The 25,266-nt window shown below is 36.5% G+C and overlaps 2 protein-coding genes across 2 annotated transcripts in view; both read right to left on the bottom strand.

Moving 5' to 3' along the window:
- Window positions 1-8,851: 8,851 nt before the first annotated feature.
- LOC103699604 lies at window positions 8,852-14,116 on the bottom strand. Its single transcript, XM_039123997.1, has 5 exons — window positions 13,937-14,116; window positions 13,713-13,826; window positions 9,575-9,645; window positions 9,425-9,490; window positions 8,852-9,330 (listed from the first exon to the last, which is right to left on the bottom strand). The coding sequence occupies exons 1-5, from the start codon at window positions 13,989-13,991 to the stop codon at window positions 9,064-9,066; spliced, it is 573 nt and encodes a 190-aa protein (XP_038979925.1). The 5' UTR covers window positions 13,992-14,116; the 3' UTR covers window positions 8,852-9,063.
- An 8,857-nt stretch (window positions 14,117-22,973) lies between these two features.
- The window catches only part of LOC103721783 (ABC transporter G family member 41-like), a 75,691-nt gene continuing 73,398 nt past the window's right edge, over window positions 22,974-25,266 (bottom strand). Inside the window, 4 exon segments of the mRNA XM_039123990.1 lie at window positions 22,974-23,228; window positions 23,345-23,516; window positions 24,038-24,264; window positions 24,492-24,625. Coding sequence (XP_038979918.1) covers window positions 23,515-23,516; window positions 24,038-24,264; window positions 24,492-24,625 — 363 coding nt within the window. The 3' untranslated portion in view covers window positions 22,974-23,228; window positions 23,345-23,514.

Genomic DNA, 25,266 nt, shown 5'->3' with positions numbered 1-25,266 from the left:
AAAGAGTGAAGAAAAGAAAAGTATTACGCAACGATTTATAGTGGTTCGGTCTCCTTGTGAGCCTACATCCACTCTCCGGGACTCCTTCCCGAGATTTAATCCACTATACTTATCCAAGCCTTACAAATCGCTTGACTTCTAGGTGCAAGCAACCTTTACACTTGGTGATATCCGAGCTAACCCTTGGTTGATCTACTCTCTCAAACATTCTCTTGTTTATCTAGAGTACGATCCTCCCAAGCAATCCTCTCTATCACTAAAGCTAACAAGAGCCAATGACTTTCTTACAATACTTAATCAAAATAACAAGAATAAAAGCACTACACTCAATTTCTCAACAAGAAAGACTTTTTACTTGTAAGCACAATACTCTCTTGATTTCTATTCAATCCTATGGAATTCTCTTCCTTGCTGCAATATGAGGTATGAAACACCTTTTATAGGCTTGAGAAGCCATTTTTCCATTTGAAACAATTTAAATCTTTGGAAATCCTTATTCAACACATTTAATGTATGCAGATTCGGATCAGCTTTGGTTCCCTGCCTTGCAGTACCTTTTTGATAAATTAAAAGACTGAATTTGACTTCGTGGCTCTGGACAAAGTTGTATCCTTTTAAGTTATCTCAACAACCTAACAAGAATTATCTCAAAAGAATATTTGGTTGAAAAGTTATAGCTAAAAGAGTAAATATCTGTCAGCCTGAATTATAACTATAGATAGATAGATTGTAGACCATATTACTCATAGCTAACGTTCAAATTTGAAAATATATTTAATATAAAAATTGTGGCCATTCAAGTTGTCTTTAAAACTTGATAAGAATTATTTCAAAAGAACATTTTTTTGAAAAGGTACAGATAAAAGAGTAAACATATGTCAGCCTGAATTACAACTATAGATAGATAGATTGCAGACCCTATTACTCATAGCTAACATTCAAATTTGAAAATATATTTAATATAAAAGTTGTATCCCTTTAAGTTGTCTTTCCAACCTAATAAGAATCATTTCAAAAAGACATTTGGTTGAAAAGGTATAGATAAAAGAGTAAACGTGTGTTAGCCTGAATTATAGCTACGGATAGATAGATTACAGACCCTATTACTCATAGCTAATGCACAAATTTGAAAATATATTGAATACAAAAATTTTAGATAAATAAGTTTTCTTTCCAGAGCATCAAGAATTGTATTAATATTATATTTTAATAAAAAGTTATGCTAAAAATACTAACACACGTTCAGAATTCCAGCATTTGCCTTCAAAAGAAATCTCAATTCCTAATTTTCATTTATTTGCTATAATCATAATAATGAACTAAATTCATTTGTTTCTTATCATCAAAATCAAATAGTAAACCGTTGAAACCATGGGGTTAACAATCTCTCCTTTTTTAATGGTGACAAACAATAGATACAAACTTATATATTATTATTATTATTATTATTATTTTTAAATAGCATCTCTTGGTATTAATCATATATCTTCTCCCCCATTTGGCATCAAAAAAAAGAAATATCAAATCTAAAAAAATATAGATGTGAGATCAAAGTAAATCAAATAACTGTTCATGAATCAATCTTATATGATAACATTTATTCTCACCCTAAATAATCGCATTTTAGCACATGAGAAGAGAACAACATGAATTCTAATTCACCAAAATATAGAGAGATTGATAAGATTCAAAGTTATGCACAATATCTCCCCCTATCTATATGCATAGCATAGAAAAAAAAAATTATCATTTTTTAAAAGGATTGGACATACCAAGTTCTCTTCTAATATAACAAAACCTTTCTTCCCTAAGAGGTTTTGTAAAAATATCCGCCAATTGATAATCGGTACTAATAAAATTCAAGTTCAATATCTCCTTTTTAAACATGATCTCTTATAAAATGATGTCTAATTTCAATATGCTTGGTTCTAGAATGTTGAATAGGATTTTTAGTTAAATTAATTATACTAGTATTATCACATTTAATAGGAATATGAGAGAAATAAAATTCAAAATCTTCTAATTGTTGTTTCATCCATAAAATTTGAGCACAACAACTATCGACGGCAATATATTTGGATTTGGTCGTAGATAAAGCTATCGAATTTTGCTTTTTACTAAATCAAGATACTAGAGAATGTCCAAAAAATTGACGAGAACCACTAGTACTTTTTTGATCAATTTTACAACCCGCAAAATCCGTATCGGAGAAACCAATAAGATCAAAAGAAACATTTTTAGGATACTATAATCCTAAATTTTGAGTGTCCAATAAATATCAAAAAATACGTTTCACGGCAATCATGTGAGATTCTTTTAGACATGATTGAAATCTAGCACACATACAAATACTAAATATAATATCCAGTCTACTAGCGGTTAAATAGAGTAAAGAGCCAATCATACCTCGATATTTTCTGTCATCTATCGGCTTACCATTTTCATCTTTGTCTAGCTTAGTTGATGGACTCATTGGGGTTCCAATTGATTTTGCATTTTTCATTCCAAACCTTTTAAGCAAATCCTTTATGTACTTGGATTGGTTAATGAAAATGCCTTTCTTTAGTTGCTAGATTTGGAGTCCAAGAAAGTAGTTTAGCTCTCCTATCATACTCATCTCAAATTTACTAGCCACAGGAGGCTGCTGCCGCCGAGTAGTCCTTTCGGAAAGAAGGAAGGAAGAGAGAGAGAAGGAGAGCCTTTCGGCTCTCTCCACTTTTCTATGTCCTTCTCTCTCCTCTCTCTTTCTCTCTCCGTCTCTCTCCTCTCTCTTGATTTCTCTTTAGTTTCTCTCTCTGTTTCTCTCTACTAGACTTTCTCTCTCTACTGGATTTTCTCTCTCTATAGAACTTTCTCTCTTTACTTGAATTATTTTTCTCTCTAAATTCTCTCTCTAGTTGGGGTTTTCTCTCTCTAGTTTGATCCAGAAAGATCATTGTTTGTAAGGACTGCTGGATAGTCCTAAGTCAATAGAGGGTTCTAGGTTGTCAGATACTTTGGGTAATTTTTAATATTGATTTCGTTTTGTAGGAGAACAATCCGTGGGACAAAGAGACATTGAGCAGGATACTGTGCGCCTCAGTTCGTAGATCACAGTGGTTAGTCTATGTGGTTATCAGTAAAGAGGTAAGAATCCTTGAACACCGACTTGCATGATCTAAATACTTTTGTACCTATATATATATGCTATAACCTAGATAAGTAAGAAGCAAGAATAGTTTTATATTAACTTATATTTTGATCGTATGTGCTTGTGATTGGCATTATGATGGATGTATGTATGCACATAACCTACATTGGCGACGTGCATGTCTGGCTTAATATCCGAATGGCAATTCGTTGCAGCTCAAGACAATTTATCCCATGCTGTTGCCACCATGCAATGAAAGGAAGAACAAGAACAACAAAGAAGCAATGGTTCAACACCCCATTCTACCATCAACAATAAGACAACAGCGGCATCTAACAAAGCATGCACAAGGCTATACAGTTTATAAGCCATATAGTTTCAGGTGCTGATCGTAGGGATTATTACCTGGATCCTGCTCCATTCTTGAACTCAAAGCCAGTTCAGTTCCAAAATTAGCTTTAGCAAAAACAAAATCAGAAATCTAGGATGAACAACATGAGATCACAGAAAATATTAATAAAAGAATCTGTTAGAAAATTTACAGGTTATCATGATATTAATCATTAAAAAATGATTTAAGTCGGACAGAGAGTAACTACGAAGCAGCAGAAACTCTTCTTCCATTATCTGGTTCCAATCGAGTAATGCATTCATTTAGACCTCGGATCACCTCTGTTAGCTACGTATGGTAGCACGGCCATATCATGCTCTAAATCTGGGGCATGACACTTAGAAATTAATTGTATGATACGAAATTTGTCACATCCCAGATCCAGAACATGATGTGTCGCACCCAGATCCAAAGCATGACATGGCCGTACTGCCGAAGGGTACAACCCATGCTAACACGAAGCTAACATTACATTTAACTTTCCGATCCATCTCAAAAATAATAGAATCAATAGGAATCTAATTTCATCATCCATTAAATAAAACCAATATTAGTTTAGAGTGTATACATTCAAACATAAAAACCAAATCCATAATCCTCAATATTCACAAAATCATTGATTACAAATTCATAGTCAATATAAAATACTAAAATCCTTTTATAAAATTGCCAAGCTTGCTAGCGCGAACTCCAAGTCTGGACCAACCTTCGTCCTTACTGATCCTATTCACCTAGAGAGAGAAAAATAAACATAGAGGTATATGAGTGACACAGCTCAGTAAATAAACCTTTCACTGCCTTACCGGATCAAGCATAAGTTTTTTTATGTCAATACATCATTTTAAAAAAATAATGGATATTTCAAAATAAGCATTTCATAATACAGTATATTAAAAATAGGTCATAAAGCAAATCATGCATGAACAAATTATCCATTTGCCATAAACATGGTGCCAAGTTTATATTGCAATTAAATTTGCAAATCGTTCTTTGTGTCATGTAATCCTATCATGAATCAAAACATTGCTCACAGATATTCGTGCTATGGTCACTATAATCCGTGATACGACCATCTTTGTAATCGACAAGATATCATAGTTTATATTTATTACCAACTTTAACCTGTTGGCAGAGGGCCGTTTTCATTGGATGCTAGCTTTAGGGTGTCGATTGACCCCTATTTCTAGAGGCAGTCATAGCAATCTGAGAGCCTTTAGAAATTTATATCTTTTTCTTCAAACATACATGTATATAAATAAAAAAATATTAAATGGCATGATCAGATTCATATTTTATGATAAAGTTATTTTCGCCAAATAATCCATAAAGCTATTTGTCATAATAAAGCATGATTTTTATAACACCTATGCTGATCCATAATTTTAGAAAAAGCATGATATTTTCACAAACAAATTCTATACACGGAAGACATGATCATTTAAAAGATAATAAGGAGTGCAAGATCTATTTATAAATTTAAAAACCAGTAAGAAGTATAAGATTTACTTACCTCTTTCGTCTTACATCGTCAAACTTCACTAGGCAATTCAGTTAACCCTATAAAAATATTAAAGACAAAATTAATTTCTGTTTGACGATTTTAATTGAATTAAAATAATAAGAAATAGGAACAAGCGTTCCACGATTTCTGGTAGGTCGGGCTCGAGCGATATGATCAATAAATCATAGGACATGGACACGATCAGGGCCAAGGTCGTTTAACATAGCTCATCATCAGTAGGTTCTATGGACACTTGACAAGGCCGGGTGATCAGTCTAGTAGACGACCAGGGCACTAGGGGAGTTTAGAAATTCATTCCAGGGGTCAACTCGGTTCGTGATCATGTCGCATGACCTGACTCTAGGTTCCTTGGACATTCTAGAGAGAGAAAGTGGAGAGAGAAGAGAGAAAATGGACAGAGGGGAGAGAAAGTAGAGAGAGAAAGTGGAGAGAGAAATTAGACAAAGATGGTAGAGAGAAGAGAGAAAAAATAAGAGAGAGAAGGGTCTCTCCTTCCTTCTCAAAATAGGGGAGAGCCCGTCTCTCCCCTTTTCTTCTTTGAATTAGAGGGGGTAGCAGCCATGGTGGCTAGCCCCGACGACAACGGTCATAGGCGGCCGTTCAGCTACGACACCACCGACGACGATGGTTGGCCGAAAAAGAGAAGGAGAAAAAGAAATCATCACAATTAACCTCTTAATCAGCTTTTACCATGATTGTTTTCCTCACCCACAACTGCAAGATCACAGGGGTCCCTGGGGCGACAAGGCTTGGCCTTTTTCCAGTAGCCGATAGTGGCGATCAAGGGAGGAAGAAGCCAAAACAAGGTACCCCTATTTTGAATCAAATTCCGGCGATTCGCCGACCCAACTTGGGGTGAATCAAGGCTAAAATACCAGGAAGGAAGAAGAAGAAGAAGAAGAGAAACACTTACTTCAATCCGACTAAGCTTCCGATGAGCTTTCCGGCGAGGATTCAAGGAAGAGACTCAGAGAAGCAAACTTGGAATCGACAGCGATTTCCGGCGATTCGGGTGGGAGAAATTAGAGAAGGAGGAGAGTTAAATAGGCAAGATCCTTGAGTTCGAATCGAACTCGAATTGCCTACATAACCTTGATTTTTGCCAAAAATCGAGGAAGGAGAGGAAGACTCCAACTGGAGTCTCTTCTATGCATCATGCCACAGGCACGGTGACCTTGGGTTGGCCTCTTTGGGACGGCCCACAAGCCCAAGAAAACTGGGCTAGGCTGCACATTCACCCTCCCTAAAATAATTTCGTCCTCAAAATTAATTTACTTGAGACTCAACTTTGAAAGTACTCAACCATTATGTCATCCTTGAGCTCTCAAATAGTCTCCCTCTCGGAGTACCTGCTCAAAAGATTTGACATATAGAATTATGACATACAAAATCATGATATCTCAAACTTGATCCTTTCTATTTACAATACATTACAGGTTTTTTTGATCTCCTTCAAAAGAAGACAACATCCCAACCTTAGATTAAAATGCCATAATTCTTTTCCCAAGAAATTAATTACTCCTTATTAATTCCACACGGAGATTATAATCGGCTTTACAAAAATAGGAGAAAGCTTTAACAACAAATGCTCTTTATAATCTGCAACTTTTTTCTTCTATTAATTTCACCCATGATTTAATAATTAGACTTTTATTCTATGGAATCCTCAAACCTCCTGACAATGTCAGAACTAGGAGTATGAGATCTATGTTAATACATTTTAGATCCAAGCTTAACCACGGAGCCACCAATCCGTTAACGCTAAATTTGAGATGCCCAAAATACTTTTTGGCTAGATATTTTGGGTGAAGTCCTGAGTTGTTACAAAATAGTATCAGAGTAGATCCAACACATAACCTATGTGGACTAGGGGATACTGCAGCACGGATCCATTAGAGCTAATTGCAGGCCGATCGTGGTGCTTGTGATTAGATTTGAATGAATTTGAAACCTTAGCCTGACCAGGACGTCAGGGCTTAAACGGAGGGAGTATGTGAGGATCCGTACGGGCGTGTGTTTAGTCCCACATCGATTATTTGCTGGATAGATCTTGGGTATTTATACAAGATCAAAGAACCCAGATAATACCTTCCGACTAGCCTTTTGGGTGAGGTCTTGCATTGTAACAAATGATATTGGAACAAACTCGACCGATAGCCTATGTGGACTAAGAGACATTGCAGCACGGATTCATGAAGGCTGACCACGGGCCTATCGTAGTACTTGTGATTAGATTTAAATGGATTTGAACCCTTAGCTTGACGAGGATATCAGGGCTTGAACAGAGAGAGTATGTAAGGACCCGTGCAGGCGTGTGTTTAGTCCTATATCGATTATTTGCCGAGGAGATCTTGGGTACTTATACAGACTAGGAAACCAAAAAAAATATCTTCCATCTAGCCTTTTTGGGTAAGATCCTGGGTTGTGACAGCACTCCCCCATTACAGCCGACCTTTTTATATTTCCTCTCACAACCACGAGGCATCAATATGAGCAGCCTCATGTTGGCCAATAAAGGGATTTATGTTTCCTCCCAAGGGTTATCAAATGGTTTTGTTTTCAATTTTCTACATTGAAGTGGTTGCAGCGGACCAAGAATAACAAGATCTGTTGGGATAGAGCAATCACGGATAACGGATCTTCTAAATTTTACCTTTTCCTAATTATCCTCTACTTTTACATTTGTTTCAGGGAGACAAACATTTAGCTGGCTAAGTTATTGCTTATATTTCCCTTCCAGGTGGGATATTGTTAGTTCAAAATTACAAATTCAATATAAAATCTTCCAGTTTTATGGAACTTTATGATTTGGGCTTATGGTTTTGCATACTGACTTTTTTTCTTGAACTCCTATAACTGATAGCTGCCACAATTAGTGTTGTCGTACATTTGATGCAAAAAGATATAGTTGTACATATGATCAACAAAACAATATTTTGTGCAATTGGATATGGTAGGTTTTAAACTTCTGATTTTTGCCAATTCGTTATTCCATCTCTAGCCTTCATTTGTCCATCATTTAGAGTCTAAACAAGAAAGAGTTTGGCTGTGTAATTCATAATAACGACTAATACAAATAAAAAGAACCATCATACCAATCCTTCGTAATCTTTGCTGAACAATTATATGTAACAGGTACAGACTACAGTGGCAATTACATATATTACTTACATTACATGAAAGTAGTTTATTGGACTTAATTTTGTAAGTTTCATAACTTTCAGCAAATTACACATGCTATTTTTATCCTAATTGAGTGGTGGTTTTTGGAGGGGGGGAAGGGAGAGACATAGAGACAGATGGTTATCCTTTTTATCATGAAATTTTGGACAACCATATGATGACATTTTTAAAGAATCTTTTTTATTATACCATAGAGTAAAGTATATGGTTTTTGCTTTTTATTATTCGTTTTCCATTGGGTTTGGTGTCATGGAAGCAATCTCCTTCCTAGATTGATAAGAGTACATAAAACCAGTAGACCTAAAACTACTTGTACTTTGAAAAAGGAGCTATGAATAATTTTATCTTTCACATTTTTCATATAATAAGTTTGTGCATGTAGAAACATTAGCAGCATTTCCATTTACAACTATGACCTTTTTGTATGCAAAACTAGAGATTGAAACCGACTAATACTAGAAGTAAGCATTTATAGCTAATATTATATACTGTATTTTCTGTGCAGAGACCTTAGAATGATTCTATGGTGTGACAAAAGCTATAACACAGAAATATACTTCACCTCCACCTTTATCGCACATAATGTAATCTGAGCAATTTAATTGCAAGAAGCACAATATACTTGAAAGAGGACATCCAAAAATTCATATATTAAACTCATGGTTGATCTTTCTTCCAACAACCAACACCCCCCCCCCCCCCCCCCCCCCCCCAAAAAAAAAAAAAAAAAAACTCATGGTTGAGCAGAGCATTAAGTGATGACTGAACCTGCTGCTCTTTGACGATCATCACATTCTGGTGATCTCTATGGAACGCTGCCTGTAAAAAACAACTATTTCAGTCGAGGACAACAATCTTTGGTCGCTTATTTGGCTTATTATTATGCAATGACTCATCATTGTCTGAATTGAATTTCTTAGGCTTGTCCAAGTCGCATGTAGTTGGGTCCTCAATGCCACTATCATTGTCATCATCAGGATCATCTTCTGTGTCAGAGGAGCTGCTACTAACAGAGTTCATGGTTGGTCGAAAGCCACCTAATGTAGCCTCAGCTGCTGCCACAGCATCAGCACTATGGAGGTCAGCAACACCCAAAAGCAAATCCTGCAAATACATTACATCCATCATCAGTCAACAAACCCAAGAAAGATTGAACAATTTCTAAATTATGTTTTAGCTGACAAACTAATTCATTTACCATCTCAATGTACTCTTTTTCATTCCCACTAAGAACTTCTATATCATAGTCTGCACGAGAATTCTTCTGCAATGGTGCAGATCAGGCATCAATTGCAAAAAGGAATAGAACAGAAAAATAATCAAATCTTTCTAATAATGAAAAGCTTACTTGTGCATCGAGCTCCAATTTTTCATTAGCTTTGGTCATAATTCCTAAAAAATCTCTCACTTTTCCAAGAACTGAAGCACAAATCGATTAAGAAAATGAGATCAAAGAGTTAAATCATATGTGAAGCCCTTACTACTCTACATATTTCAAGACATAACATGTAAACGAGAATGTAAAATCACCATGACTACCATAAAATCATAATTATGATATTAGAAACGCAAATCAAAACTATCATTTTATTTTCTGATAAGCCTTAATATTTTAACATGAAAAATAGGTTCTAATTTATGGAGTATATAAAAGCTACGCTGATTATAACGAATCATATACAAAATGGATCATATCAACAGAAGCTATTTTTATGTTCTACATCCAGCAAAATCCTGATTGTAGTTTGTTTTGATCGCCAATGGAAACTTATAAATGATGATGAAGTTATCAAAAATATACCTATTCTTTTATCCAAAAAGGGCAACAGCATAGAATTAGGGAAAGATCCATGTCAAGTATCAAGAAGCCTCATTGTGACAGAAAAGAAGTTGAAGGCAAATACTAACAGTATAAGAACAAACTAAAAGACAGTTTAAAGAAAAGGAAGTGCCTTGACCTAGTTGAGTATACTATCTATAACGAAATAGAAAGCTTAGAGAGAAAAATAAATAAGCTCAAGATAGTCTACTTGTTACATATAGACCACTCCCTACCCCGCATGTTGATTCAAGATTTTTTGACCTGGTAACACCTTGATACAACACCATATATGATGAAAGCTACATTATCCTGAAGTGGTTTATCTTCCGTATTATCAACCATCAAGTTTTGGTGTCTGGACCTCTTCAGTTTTCTATGGTCAGGTCTTCAAAACTTGGTGCTGCAATCTGAAAAACTTTCAAGGTGCATTATCCATGAGCTCTGATAAAAAATGCTTGTGAGAAGACTTGCCAATAAGGTTGAAAACAAACAACCATTAGCAAGGACAACCCTTGAAGCATGAGCATCCACTTTATTAAATTCTTTCATTCTGAAAGAACTGTAGAATCAACAATACAGGTTATTCCAAGGACATCTCTTCTCCCCACAAGATACTAGCACATTCTTCCACTTGAGTTTTGAGCATGGTTTTGTTGGAATAACTGCATAAATTGACAACTAAAGTTTCTCAAATATAAGTTTTCCACAAGCATTACTCCAATCAACAATGAAGAGTTTCTTTTTTTTTTTTTTTGAAGAACTGATTTAGCCTTTCGTCAATTACTTCTTTCATGTCAAGCCTTCCAAGAAATGCTGAAAAAGTCTATACCTCCCCCCTCATCATCCAACTTTACCATAATATTTGATAATAACCACCAAGAAGGTGATCAAACACCCACTTAATCTGCATCAAGTCAGGAGAGGGCTTCAAATCATCCAACAAACTGGCAATGAAACAGGAGGTATCTTATTATGTTCCTTCTTAAACATGCAGTAAATTATGGTATGAAGATCCATCTTAAGATTGCAATCTTAGTAAGTTACCACGTAAGGTGATGAGAGTACAAAAGTACGATTTACATACTACTTAAATTAGTATTATTGCCAACAGATAACGATATTATCACTGATTTAATATTATATTTTTGTTGGGTGCAGGTGATCGTAAATTAAAGTTACAATGCACATTTAGTATAAATTGAGCCTAGACAAATGCATAACTCAGACCACATATGCCCAACCTCGTCATGGTCTGATCGAATTCACCATTCATCGAGTATATTTGCACCCGAGCGACATGTGGCAGCCATATGTTTTTAGCCTTCCAATCTACATTCCGTGCACCCGGTTCTTCTGTGTAGAGGACCAGCGAGGAGATCCCGATCAGCAATCCCCCAGCATCCCGTTCTTCAGCCACACCTCTTCCGCATTCACAGCTTCTCCCAGCGCGTCAACCGTGATCCCAGCGTCCGTCCGAGTCCGCTTCTCCCGCGAGCCCGAGCATACAAATCCCAGCCTTCCAGCGTCCCAGCTTCCTCTCCACGTGCGATCAGATCTTCCAAGCTCCAGCGTCACAGCAGGAGTCGCGTCCGAACCTCCCGGATCCCGTGTCCGGGTATCTCGCAGCCAGCCGGAATCCGCCTCCCTGATGACCGCCTTCTCCCAGATTTTAGGAGCCTTCCCGCATTTCCTCCACCGCCTACCTCTTCCGCGATGCATCACAACATCGCCAGTATCCCACGATCGACGTCTTTCCATCTTCAGCCATCCGTGATCACATCCCAGATTCCGGCACCCCGCGATTTCCGCATCCGCGATCAGCTCTTATCCAGGCGTCTTACAGATCCGCGTCTCAGCCCCCAGCAAAGGTCACACGCATCCATCCGAGTCCTATCTTCCCTTCCGCATCCCATGCTCAGGATCCACGATCAGATCCCCCAGGCGCTCAAGATCTCCCGGATTCTCAGGTCCCAGCCATCCGCGCCTATTCCCCTGCGAGCTTTAGGCGATCGCGAGCTATAAAGGGCATCTCCTTCGGCTGGGAAAGGGGGCTAGGCTATTCAAACAAAAAAAAGAAAAGAAAACAGAGAGGAGGGAAGAGAAAGAGAAACAGGGTATGCCCTGTTTCCGAAATTTAAAAAAAAAAGGGAAGAGGAATAGGGGAGATTTTTCATGTTGATGGCCGGCTAATCTCTTTGGTCAAGGGTGATGGGAGAACCCTTGACTTGTTACTTTCTTGAAGTAAACTCTAAACTATTGTTCTATTCAATTTAAATCTTTTGATATGTTTTAGTTTCTTGCTTGCTTATGTTGTAGATAGTTCTTTAATGGTTTATATCTATTGATGCATGGATTACTTTATTATTTGATTTGTCGTAGACATAACCGGCACGACGAATGCTTAGAAATTGAGTTCGTGTGTTCAAACAATATATTCAATGATTAGATCTATCCTACATTTGAACTTTTAAATCAGAAACCGTAGAGTTAATATCTTGACTGTACTATTATCAAGGGGGATTCCGGATCCCTAACCATTTCTTTATTATCGAACTTAATCTATTAATTAGTTTCTCTAAACTTCTATAAACCAACTGAAATTAAACTGATAATTCATAGACCGCTCCCTGAGGAATCGACCTCGGACTTCCGAGTTTTACTGCTTGTGCGATTCTCCTGCACTTGGGAGATTAGTTTCGCGAAAGAATTTTTGCGAACACATCATAAGGATATTACTTATGCATTATGAAGGTTAGCCACCAATTATATTACCTGAGGAAGCACATCAGTTACCTTTGACTAACAACAGTGTAGAAAAAAAATCCATGAGAATCTCATTGTTTAGCAAGTGGTTCTCTTAAGCTGTATGGTAAGCACCATCTCATAATAATATCATCACAAGTTTCCACCTATTACTGATGAAATCTCTTCTGAAAGTGATGTTTTAAACCATAAATAACGACATGCATGTCCTCCACAAGGATTTCTTCAAGTCTTCTAGAGCTCCATCTTCCCCACCATTAGTCAACACACTACACCATTGTGAACACATCCGAACCTAGTGACTTCCTTGCAAAAATTCATCCTCTTTTTAAACCACAGAAAAGAACACCTCCTTAACCTGTGAATTCCACAGTATTGCTAGTATTTTGTCATGACATCTTCACAACAACCATATCCATTGCTGCAAGCTACGCGGACTCTCCCTGTGTCCACGGGCATTAGTACAGGTTGGCTCGGTCATTTGAGTCCGTTCATGCCAAACTATAGATCGATCTACTAAAGCCGACCCACAAAGCAGAAACCTTTTCCCCAACCACTAGTTTATATCTGCGTGTGGAATTTCGAGAGGTTTGCAGACAGGCTAAGAATGGACAGGTGGTTTTGGCGAAGGCCCTTTCCTTCGCGCTTGGTAAGCGCTTCGCTGTAGCCAAGCTTACTGCTAGCCTACTCACTAAATCTAGTACCAGCATACTTCTCTGGCCAAATCAAGTTTTCGAAGTGAAAGAAAAAAAAAAGACAATTATCAATCCACTTCTTCTCGTGTAATCTCATTGAAGAATCCAATTATACCTCTACTGTACTTCCAGATGGATGAAATTAATCTTTAATGTCCGAAAAACAGCATTTTTAATGGAAAAGGGCATAAATTTCTAATCTTCACCTTGGCTCTTAGGTACTGCGGTTGTGAGAGGCCTTCCTTCCTCGTTCCCATCGACTTGCGCATTGTTCCGTGGGATTTTGGGCGCAGAGTCCGTGTTCCCCAAGAGAAGGGTCTCTGCAAAGAAAGTAGCGCTTTGAAGCACGGAAACGATACCGGAAAGAATTGCGCATGCACCAACTAAATCAAACAAAAGAGAAATCAATTGCCAGAGACTCTAAGAGTACCAAGGATCGACGGTCTCGAAGGTTGATCCAGTAGTTCTCTTCTGGACTCCGCCATGGCTGCCGTTCTCGATCGCAAAACCCTAGAAAACGCAGGAAAAGGGCATGACAGCTCGGAGTCTGATCGGATCGGGTTTACAGAATCTGGATTCTGGTCCGGTTAGATATAGGGCTTGACCGGATCCGGTCTCATAAATGTTCGACCCACGGCAACGGGCTCAGCTGGTGAGGGTTAGGTTATTGGCCCGAGAGATCTGTGCCCTGGCCCTGAGTTAGAGTTCGCACTTTTTTAATTATATAATTTTGTCAATATATTTTATTATATATTTATTTTAAAAAATTATACATATAACCATCTTATTTTTGTATCGATCTCCCTTCCATTAGATTTTTTGACCAGTAGCATTAACAAATAAATATTTTAAATACTAATTAAGTTTATTATCTTTTCATAAATATCCTTGATAAAATTATATAAAATATAGCTCTCTCCGATACAAATCAAATAATAGTGTCCAATGAAACTCAAAAGTCTAGCGGGAAGGATATTAATAGTAGGATAAATTGCGAGATATATAGAGATAGTGCTTTTTGAAAGACAAATATTTAATAAATTATATTTTCTATATATAGAGAGAGAGATGTGAAAAAACTATTTATTTCATAAGTTAGATTGTAAATATGGTAAAAACATCTAAAAGCTTCTAAACATTGGGATAGCCCTTAAGCTTCCTCTATTTTCAAATCACCAAATACTATTTACATATTTGATTGTCATAATTTCACCTCTATGTCATTTTATCCATATCTTTTTTAACCCTCTAGTAAATCTGTTTTCAATCCCCCCTACCTATGACCTTGCACGTGTTATAAGATGCTCCTATCTTTTTGGAAACTCCTTGATCTTAAGTTATCATTTATTCTATTACCATCTTTCATTATAAATCATCTCTAGCCAATAGCTTATACAAATGGTCGAACAAAGTATTCCATGTAAACCTAACCTAAGCTTCATAATTCCTTCTCTTCTCTCTCCTAGCCTTCTTTCTTTTCAATTAATGGGATTCTTCAACCTCCCGTCGTGAGAATCCTATCTAAAACTCCAAAATATTGGACCTTTATGGTATCTATCATCTCTACCACATCTATTTTGTTAAAGCTTGAACAAAGGCCTTTTTTTGCTCTAGGAGTTTTAAACTTTTTTCCAAGCCTAACCGTGAAGCTTCAATTGTCAATATGATTAGTTTGCCAATTCATTTTTATTATTTACTTTTTTTTTAAATATTTGCTCAAGTTTTAATTTTTTTTATCTACCGCTTCCACTAGTGCTTGGTCGCTAAAATAATTGTCCAACTAGCTCAAGGCAACGATGTCTCAACATTTTTTCATTTTCAAATTAAATTATTTTTCATATTCAAATGTCTGTCAAATTACTTCATATAAACCTATATTGCTTTCAACAAGCAAAAAGACCCATATGATGTATAAGAAATTGATATTATAAATCACCAAGTAAAATTGGTACATAAATGAGTTAAAATTGAGTGAATTGCTTACGATTTTGGGAAGCCCCACTAACAAAATAATACGTTTAGATGCGCTAAAATGATTAAACTGGTACCAGCTTAGTCGATCTATCAATGAATGTTACACTATAGACTAACTACATTTTTAATTAATCTAATAAAACTTAAAATATAAGTATATCCATATATGGTATATATACGTTGATAAACAGGTTAATAACATGTTCAAATCCAAGCTGACTTGTTTACTGTATGGGTTAGTCATGTTGACCCATTTGACCGAAACCTGTTTATGACTATTTCAAACAAACTCCCTAATTTTATAATGGGCTCCAATGAAGGTCAAGTTGGTAGGTTAGATTGAGAATTTCTACCCTTGTGTAAATTATAAATATAAAATTGGTATATGATAGGCCCTTCTCTAATTAAAATCATTTTCATGAAAACTAATGTCCCATAATACTATTTCCTCAATGAATTAATGGTCCAAATTTGTTCGCGATCAAGCAATATCTAACTTAAGAGAACTCTAATGTTTAATTCTGTTTTCATTTGCCCTCCCCAACATAACCAATCTATCCTACATTACGCAATGCAAAGAATTTGACCATTTTTAGGGAAGAATTTGAATGATATTACTTTTAAAATTCAAATGCAACTGGGAGGGATTGATTCACATCCAATACACTCACATGCTTAACGTAAGTGGAATAATGTAATCTAGATAAATTAATTGAAAGAGAACCAAATAATTTTAGTATTTGCAAAAGCACAAGAAATGCAGCCTCATTAAAAAGATAGCATAAATTGCTTTTACTAAGCAATTCATTCTCCATCCTTTCTCCTCTTAACATCCATCAGCTCTAGCTCATATCCTTCGGTTTCAATGCCCATTATAACCCAACTTGAACAAAATCGATATACTTTTGTTATTTTAAACCAATAATGAATTAAGTGTTTGGCCCACTAATAACCAACTTGAATGCTGCATGACTTGACCCTCATATCCAAATCTATGAAGTCCCTTTCTTGTCGAGTCCAAGACCCCTGCACACAAATGGAATATAACAATTGAAAAAGCAAATAATCAGAAGAAGTCAAGTATTAAATGCAAAAAAAAAAGAAAAAAAATGTGTATGTTATTGAATTCTTATCAAGACCGAGTTGTAGGCAAGTAGGGTATCGTTGTTCTGCTGCCCCGATTATCAAGTTATCTCCCTAATTACTAATCTTAAGGCTCAGCTTAGTTGACAAAACATCTAACTCTAATGTCCCCCAAGCTGAAGATGAGCTCAACTACTATAATCTGAAGATGCATACAATCTGGGCTTAAATGGCTATTTGAGCTAGACTACATTTGGTTAGGTGGAGAGCTTAATAGGTTGTGCTGGAAACCTTATTATATCATATAAATTTGGGTCATGTTAGGGTTGTATATATTTGACTAACTCAACCCCCTAAAAGTTTGACATTTATCTGGTTCAAGGGAGCCACTGACAAGCCTCCAGCATAGATACCTAAAGTTAATTATTATTAAATACAGGAATCTATGGTCCATTTACTTATGAAAGTGTTGTAACTAGTCTCGTCAAGTCGTTTGCCGAGAACTAGTTCAGCTGCAAGTCAAGGAAAATTAGTAAAAAAAGTCCATATATGTATCAAATTGAGAATTAAGTCTCTTATCAATTGGTTGATAAACATAGGGATCCTTAGTTAATTTACGCCGATTTGAACTAATGCCGGCACGCCGCATGAGTAAAACTGCTAGAAAACTCCTTTAACTTTGTCGACTTTATCCATAAGTCCTTGTCATATCTTATCAATTGGGTCGAGTTCATCCGACCTCGTCCTCGCCTTCGGCTTCGGTGGCCGCCAGCGGCGGTGACGATGACGGCGATAAGGAATGGTGGGTGTAGGCTGCTGACGGAGTTTGGTCTATTGCAATTCGCTCTTTTCATTCAAAGGTTAGTGCTAGGGTTTAGGATTCGAGCTCAGCTTCCTTCTCATTTTATTACTGTCACTGTTAGTTTTATTTGAATGGGGAATGAAAAGCTAAGATTATGGTTTTGGTTTCTGGATTTGTTAACGATACATCTTCTCTTAGTTCTAAGGTAGTGATTTTTATGGATAAGGACATTGGTAGCGTTAAATTTTAGGTAGCATGCCTGATAATCTAGTCCATGCAACAAGAATAGTTGTGGATCTCTCGGAGACTCTGAAAATTAGTCCTTCAATGCGAGTTTGTTTGTCTGGAAACATCGTGTAATTAAAATTTCAAGAAATAGTGGCTGGTTTATGGTCATTTAATATATTATAATAAAAAAAGATATGTACCAGCATGGTTTATTAGCAGGAATTTGGTATTTCTTTCTTACTTTTTTTTAAACCTCGCCATATTTATTGGTGCTAAGTCTTTAAAGGTTAGAGTGCCTTCAATAAAATAAGGACATGTTTGGTTGAGTGGAGTTGGGCTTTGGAATGGAAATGGAAATAAGTAACTCCCACTCCAGCAGTTTGGTTTTGGGGGCAGTTCCATTCCCATTCCCATTTCAGAGGGGAATGAAAATGTTCCAGTCCCTTAAAAAGGAAAATCCAATCCTCTCAACATCAATCCTAGCTCTCCTCCCAGTATTCAAATCCCATTTCATTTACTTAAAAAAATAATTTTTCAAAAAATATCCCTTTATTTAATCAATTATCCAAAAATTTGATTTCGATTCCAATTCATATTCCAATCCCTTCTGATTTTGATTTTGGTCGCGAACCAAACATACCCTCAGAGTAATCTGCTTGAACCTAAGTGTGGTATTGGAAGCGTCTCATGCCATAAAGACATTCAGAAAGTTGAATCTGATGACTAATGCTAGTTTGAAAAGAAAGGGGAGTGTCATGAGACAACCTCATTGTGAAGATTGTGATTCTGAAGACTGTGGATCACTTCACGCAAGACTTGAAGTTCTGGTTAGATCTCTCTCTCTTTACACCTTGAAGAACCAATGCTAAGCAACTCCATCAGTCCAATTGTTTCCCAGATTCAATATGTGGGTAAATTATTGTAGCTTTATTTTGTCACAGGACTTACATAGAACCATGGCAGTAGCAATGGAGAATTTGGATGCAATTGCTGGGTAATGAAGCAAGTACACACTTTATTTTCTTAGCAGAGTGGAGATCTGATGGTAGGTAGGACAAGATTATATGTAGTTGTAAGCAAGGTTTTGAATCTTGTGGGATGGGGCTATCTTGGTTTTTCCATAAAATGGGATGTGCCACCGTCCCGCCCTATTCTGATACTTGGAATAGGAGATGTCCCAAGATGCGCCGATTGGGATGTTGGGATAATGACGGGATAGCCTTGTCCTAACATTTAGGATGGTATCTTACAAGGTTCACCATCTTGGTACCGAACTCTGTATCGGTGCTAAAATAGCACTATGTCGGTACGGTATGGTACACAATCTTTTCGGTGTATGTTAGGTACTGGTACCGAACTGGTATGGTACGATATGCTCCGTACCGCTTAATTCGGACCAGTATGACGAACATAGTACTATCTTATCCTGGTGTCCTGCATGATGTTCCACCGGGACTTGAGTTCTTGCAAAATAGAATAGAAAAGGTGACAAATTTGGATATGTATGCTACGACAAATTATTTGTTTTTTGCTATAGCTTGAAACAAATGTCAATTAAAGATAAGATTCATAAAGCTGACTCTAATTACATGGTAAGTCTTGTTGCTTGTGGCTATGCACATATCCTATTCTCTATGGATGCATCCTTTCATGCCTATTGAAGAGCTTATAATGAGTCACTAGCTTCACTGTATACCTCAGCAAAGTTGCATATAGATATATTGGTTTTGAAAGATTACATCCATTTAAAATGAATCCCTAGAGAGTTATACTCTAATAAGTAACTTGTCGTGATGGTAATTTTTTTGTCTGACCCATTCGACCAACCCTCTCCGATCCATCAGACCTTTTAAGCTCTGTATATAGATATTCCCTAACTTTTAACTTCTTTGGCTTGAATGTGCTCCAAATTAAAAGTTCATGCCTTTCTTCCTATCTTTTTCGACCATCTGGATGTATAATTCATTTGTCTGATGTTGTTTAGATGATCACATGCGTGAATTTGTCATGCATTACTGTCTTTGGCTTTTTTAATGATTATTTTATAAAAGAACAAAAATGATTATTTCTTGTGCAAAATCATGGCGACGCTTGGCATTGCGTTCATAGACTAGTACTCCAAGTGCGGAAACATAAGAAAAGCCATGAAGGTGTTTCAGAGTATGAGGGAGATTTAAAATTTTTTCCCTTTCTGAATAAAAATAACTTACGCCGTCATTTGAAATCTGGTGCGCCTCCCACCTTCCTTCACTTTTCTACCTGAAAAATTTGCTTGTTGGAAAGTGGAAGACAAGAGTCATTGGAAGTAACATTTTGAGATCATATGCTGTGTAACTGCATAGGAAGAATACCTTTCGCATCTCTGCTGAACTATGATATTGAAGAATAGTCATATTAATATGGAACAATGGAACTATCCCTATCTCACCCCAAACCATTATTTAATTTTCTAAAAGGAATTGCTGGTCGCATCAAAGCAGGAAATGCTGCAACATAATAATCGATATATGCTTTTTATTGTTAAGGAGCTTAGAAATCGAATCATATGGCAATCTAATTGTGAAATGGTAAAAGATTGATAAGGTGAACTGTTTATGGGACAGGTTTATAAGAAACTATGCATTGGATTCAAAATTTTTGTAAAAGCACTGTAGCTTGGGAAAATGACAGATTTGTGATCACACCAACAGATAATCATCGTGCTTAGACTGGGTATGTTGTATAGGTACATAAATTTTAACTCTTAAATCTAGAGTTGCCTTGGCATGATGGATTGCATCAGCATCTGAGGTATAGAGGGAACATTGGCACATTAGCTAGAGTGTTAGAAGAACTAAGACCACTTAATAATAGGGAAGGTGCTTAATAGACCCACTTATGGTGCTATGTGATGCATTAAACGTTCTTTCATAGTAGTAAAAGTTTTAAACCTTTGATTCATTTTTAGTGATGTAAAAGATGCACTTTAAATTTATAAACAGAGATGTGTTTTTAAGCCAATGGGAGATCAGGCAGCAGTAATGAAATCTCTATGTGGACTATGCAGGTTTGAAACTAGTGCAACTTGGGACTTAGACTGCAAATTGCTGCCACCATCCTATATTCAACAGAATAGAAAGGAGAATCTTATCTACTTGTCTGAGATGCCAATCCTTCTTTTTAGTAATTACACTCCAATCATTGTTGTAAGAGCCATAAATTTGATGTTTACTGGAATTAGTAACACATAGATAATTCAACATGCTTTCCTGGTGAGAATAACAATTGGTGGTCAAGAATGGAAATAAAATTCTAGTTTTATACCACATCCAACTTCCAAAAATACCCCCTGCATTATATGTTTCTCTTGACATAAAACATGAACTAAATTTCCAAATAAACAAATAAAATAACTCCCTTATCCGAGGAAATATCTAGTTAATAATTGATATCCAAAATCATTATTTTGCCTGCCTGAAATGCTGGCCTTGCTTGCTGGTCGCCATTACAATCTACTAGAGTTTTGGATGTACAATGCATATCTTTAGAGATAGATTAACAATTGCACCGTGTGAATTTAGGTTTTCCATGAAGTGAAAAGTAAGCTTTCACCTTGGACTTACCTGCTGTACATGGTAGACTTTGAGATTTGAATGCAATTTTCTAGTACTTGTGTATTGATTATCACATGATATATTTCTGAATCTTAGAGTCCACCATGCCTTTTGTTTTTTCAAAGTAATATGAAAATATCCAAGATTCGAATGCTGTATCTCCTGGAGAGTAAGCCCTCAGGGGTGAGGTGCTAATTGACCATGGTCTGCCGTACCGATCGGTAATGGATCGGTACGGGCCGGTATGTACCGGTACCGGATGAACCGGTATGGTCAGCTATATTTTTCGGTTTCAACTATTCGCAATCTGTACCGGTCGGTACCGACCCGTTCCGAGCTAGTAACTGGCCCGTACCGTCCTGATACCGAGCCGGTACTGGCCCGTACCATCCAACCTCAAATTTTTTTTGGCTTTTGGCCCGAACCAGCTAAATCGGTACAGTACCAGTTCGGTTCGGTATGGTACTGGTATCGGTGCCCACTGATACGTCGGTATGGTCGGTACAGTGGACCTTGCAATGGACTATGTTAAAAAGTTGTCGACAGTCTGCCATTCATGTTAGATAAATCCGAAATAGCAAGTTAATTTCCTCTTCATCAAGGACCTAGGCTGCACTAATTGCACTCTATATCGTTCAGACATTGTCATTACAAATTCTAATATACGGTCGCTTTATGCCATGATTACAATTTCTCTTTGGAACAAAAAGGAGGGAAAACTTCCCCTGAATTTATTAAAGAATTAGTAGAAAATTAGTACAAAAGTGGTGAGTAGCATTGCAAGAAACGAACAACAGTAGTATAAACTAGAGATGTAGTGTGTGGCTAAGAAAAGGCTTGTGAAAAATGGCAGTAACGGAGTTTGTACAGTTAGGTTGTCAAAGCATCTTTTTCTACAATTTTACTTTACATCAACATCTCCAAGCAATTTTGTGGTAATATGAACATGACGTTGAACCATAGTATAAACTACCCCTTCCCTCTAGAGGCTGATACACATTTAATAAGAGAAACATTTGTCCCCCTTACCTCCTCTGAAAATTCATTTTGCCTACGAAATAAGCAAAAAGGGAGGCAAAGATGAAGGGGAAAGCAATTAGAACAACACCGACCAGTCCTAAAAGATTGTGATGAAAACCAAAATAGTCCTCTAAGAAGGAAGCAAATGATTTAGTTTCTCCAAACACCATTATCTTTTTCTCTATATCTCCATACTGTGAAGTAAAGAGGCCATTCAATGTCCAAGATATGGGGGAGACATAATATAACCAAATCCACCACTTTGGAATTTGCTGCAAGGAAGCGAAAAATTAAGGCGAGTTTTACATATTGCAAATGACTTATCATACATGAATCTGTCATGAATTTGTTGTAGGAACCTTAGCATATAATCATGCATTTTATCGGTAAAAAAATAATAGAGTTTAAAGATTTAAGTCAATCTCTAAAACATGAGAATTTATACAAGTATGCCTTGTATATATTTCTATTTCTAGTTCTTCTTTGAACATGATTTCATGCAATCAAAATAACCAATCTATGAATAAATAATTCCATTAGCATATGATGCATACCCTTTATGAATGAAGGTTGTTTGTTCTTTTTGGTTCTACATTAATTTACTTAATTTAATATTTGATAGATTGGGAGAAAACATTGGACAAAAATGTACTTTTCATTTGTTTAAGAGATGTAGTGCTATGAAATCCTTAGTTCTTATACATAGAAGTAATCTGATTTTAAACTGAATATCCATAGATTGATGAGGAGAAAGTTAATAGACTTACTGGACGAGGCACCACAAAGCCTGAGAAGAGATTTAGTAAGGTGTAGCAAACAGATGCCAATATGGAAGCCACTTGGATATTTGGGGTCAACGAAACGAGCAACATTCCAAGGTAAACATAGTAGAGCAAGGTGCAAAACATGGTATAGAAGAACCATATGAACTTATAAGCTGTCCAGTAGTAGCCAATTGCTGGATATGCTATGAACATAAACAGTACTACCTGAAGAAATATATAGGGGATCTCGATGACCACCTGGAAAACAAGTAGAGAAATGCATATCATTGCCAAATATAGGGAAAAATTATCCTACCCTGTACATAAAATAATAGGAAACACTGATTTGAATGGTAGTAGGATAGCTGCTAAACCTGTGCAAATGAATAAGCCCATGCAGAATACATTCCTGCAAATTTTTCCCGATACAGAACAGTGCGTTCGGTTGCAACAAATGGTAAAACTGATGAGCAGTTGTTTATCCCAGTGATGATAGTGGCCATGTGCATTGATGCCAGGATGTTGAACAAACCTTGTTGATTGTTTCTTCAGAGAAAGTAATGAATAGCTGGGTTAATTTCACATGCTCTTCTAGATTGAAAAAAAAAGAAAAATCTATCTTAAAGCTTACATTAAGTACAATGCATGCGGACATTTGCATACTCACTGAGGACTTATATTATATGAGGGTTTCGAACTTTCAGTGTTTGTTTACTGAGTTAATATCATGATTGATTTCCAAATATGCGATACGGCTCATATATACTTTTATACATACAATAGACATAATTCATCTATTCCCTCAAAAACTTTATATGATTTTGTTTTCTCCAAATTGTGTTTTGAAGCAGAGGAATCATAGAGTATCTACTCACCTATCACGATTCTCCACCCAGTTTATTGTTAAATTGGATCTTATATATATGAACTATGTTATAGCTTTTGAATTTTGCATTGGAATATCTTGAAATCAATTTGTTGGTCATGATTATGCCATATTCTAGATATTGACTTACATGCTTTTCAAAATACTTGGCATGTAATACGTCAATAAATCGAGAACTTACATTGTTTTCCCTGCTTCCAGAACAATACTGCAAATACCACAGATGCAAAGATCGTGAATACTATCCGCACCAAGTTGTATGAAGGACTTCTCCAATAAGACCGGTATTGTTTCCACAGACATGCTTTGAATTGTCCCCAACCATTTTGTGGAAAACGAGTTAGGAAATTCAGATCTTTTGAATCTGGTGGTGGTGTACTCAATTGTTTAACTAGCTCTGCATTGTCCCTATAAAACAACAGTGATAAAACAATCAACAAACTGAAACCTGAATTTGGATTTATGAAACTAAAATCTGCCAGAAAGTTAATATGAAGCAGGGAATCACCAACATCCTTGTATCCTGTGTCATCATAATTTCCTCATTATGAAGTGCATCTTTGATACAAGCACATATGTATGGATGCTGTTGTTTGAGACGTACATGAAAGTGTTTATGAATACTCAAAACTCACTTGAATAGAGGTGATTCTCTGTATATGTGTGCAAAATCTATTCCAAGTTGCACCTCAACTGATGTAGAGGTAACTTCCAACATCCATGTTGCTGGATTGTAGTTTTCTTTTATTCGTGGTACTCCGTTAATACCCTGCCAAATGAAAGCAGAAGCATTCAATTTTGATAATGATATGTCTATTGAAAGTAAAAAATGTGTTTAAAGAAAACAATGGACATCCAGGGATCAGACAATTTTGGATGTTCACAAAGAGCTAGGTTTGCATTTGAGTGTGACTTACTATCTGTGACATTGTTAGTGATTAGAAAAAAGAAAAACGTTTCCTGTCTCAGCCACCTTAAACCAACGTAGTCCCAAATTTTAACTTTTGGCAGCTGATTTATTTGTTCAGGCTTGATTTAAAATTAGTTTTGAACCTAAAGCCTATAGTCTGGCTTGGTTCATTTACTTTTGACTCGAGCTTAATTAAACTTAGAACTGAGTTGAATAAGAACCATTCTTACACAGTTTAAATCAAATGCTAGAACACCTAAAACACCTCATCTTTTATCTGCAGCTCACTAGCAGACTTCAAAACCTACACAATTTGATGCAAACATTTTACTGAACCATGGTCTTTTGCCGAGATTGTGACAAAGTAGGTCCAAGGTTTTGTCTCAACACTAATTGGTGCATGTGCCAAGTGGAGCATATGCACCTAGAATATGCTAGTAGTTTGTGCACCAACTCTTAGTGTAGGAACTCAGTGTCTGCTAATGTGAAAAGAGTGGAAA

Source organism: Phoenix dactylifera, chromosome 1 (assembly GCF_009389715.1).
Source record: "Phoenix dactylifera cultivar Barhee BC4 chromosome 1, palm_55x_up_171113_PBpolish2nd_filt_p, whole genome shotgun sequence".
In the NCBI taxonomy this organism is placed as follows: domain Eukaryota; kingdom Viridiplantae; phylum Streptophyta; class Magnoliopsida; order Arecales; family Arecaceae; genus Phoenix; species Phoenix dactylifera.
Note: the sequence above shows the minus strand (reverse complement) of the source record. Positions and strands in the feature narration are given on the sequence as shown.

Coding starts and splice junctions, on each gene's coding strand:
- LOC103699604 (XM_039123997.1), bottom strand. CDS start 13,991: ATGGCGGAGTCCAGAAGAGAACTACTGGATCAACCTTCGAGACCGTCG. Junction 13,827..13,936: donor TTCGAGACCGTCGATCCTTG/GTACTCTTAGAG, acceptor CTTTCTTTGCAG/AGACCCTTCTCTTGGGGAAC. Junction 9,331..9,424: donor AAAAAGAGTACATTGAGATG/GTAAATGAATTA, acceptor ATGTATTTGCAG/GATTTGCTTTTGGGTGTTGC.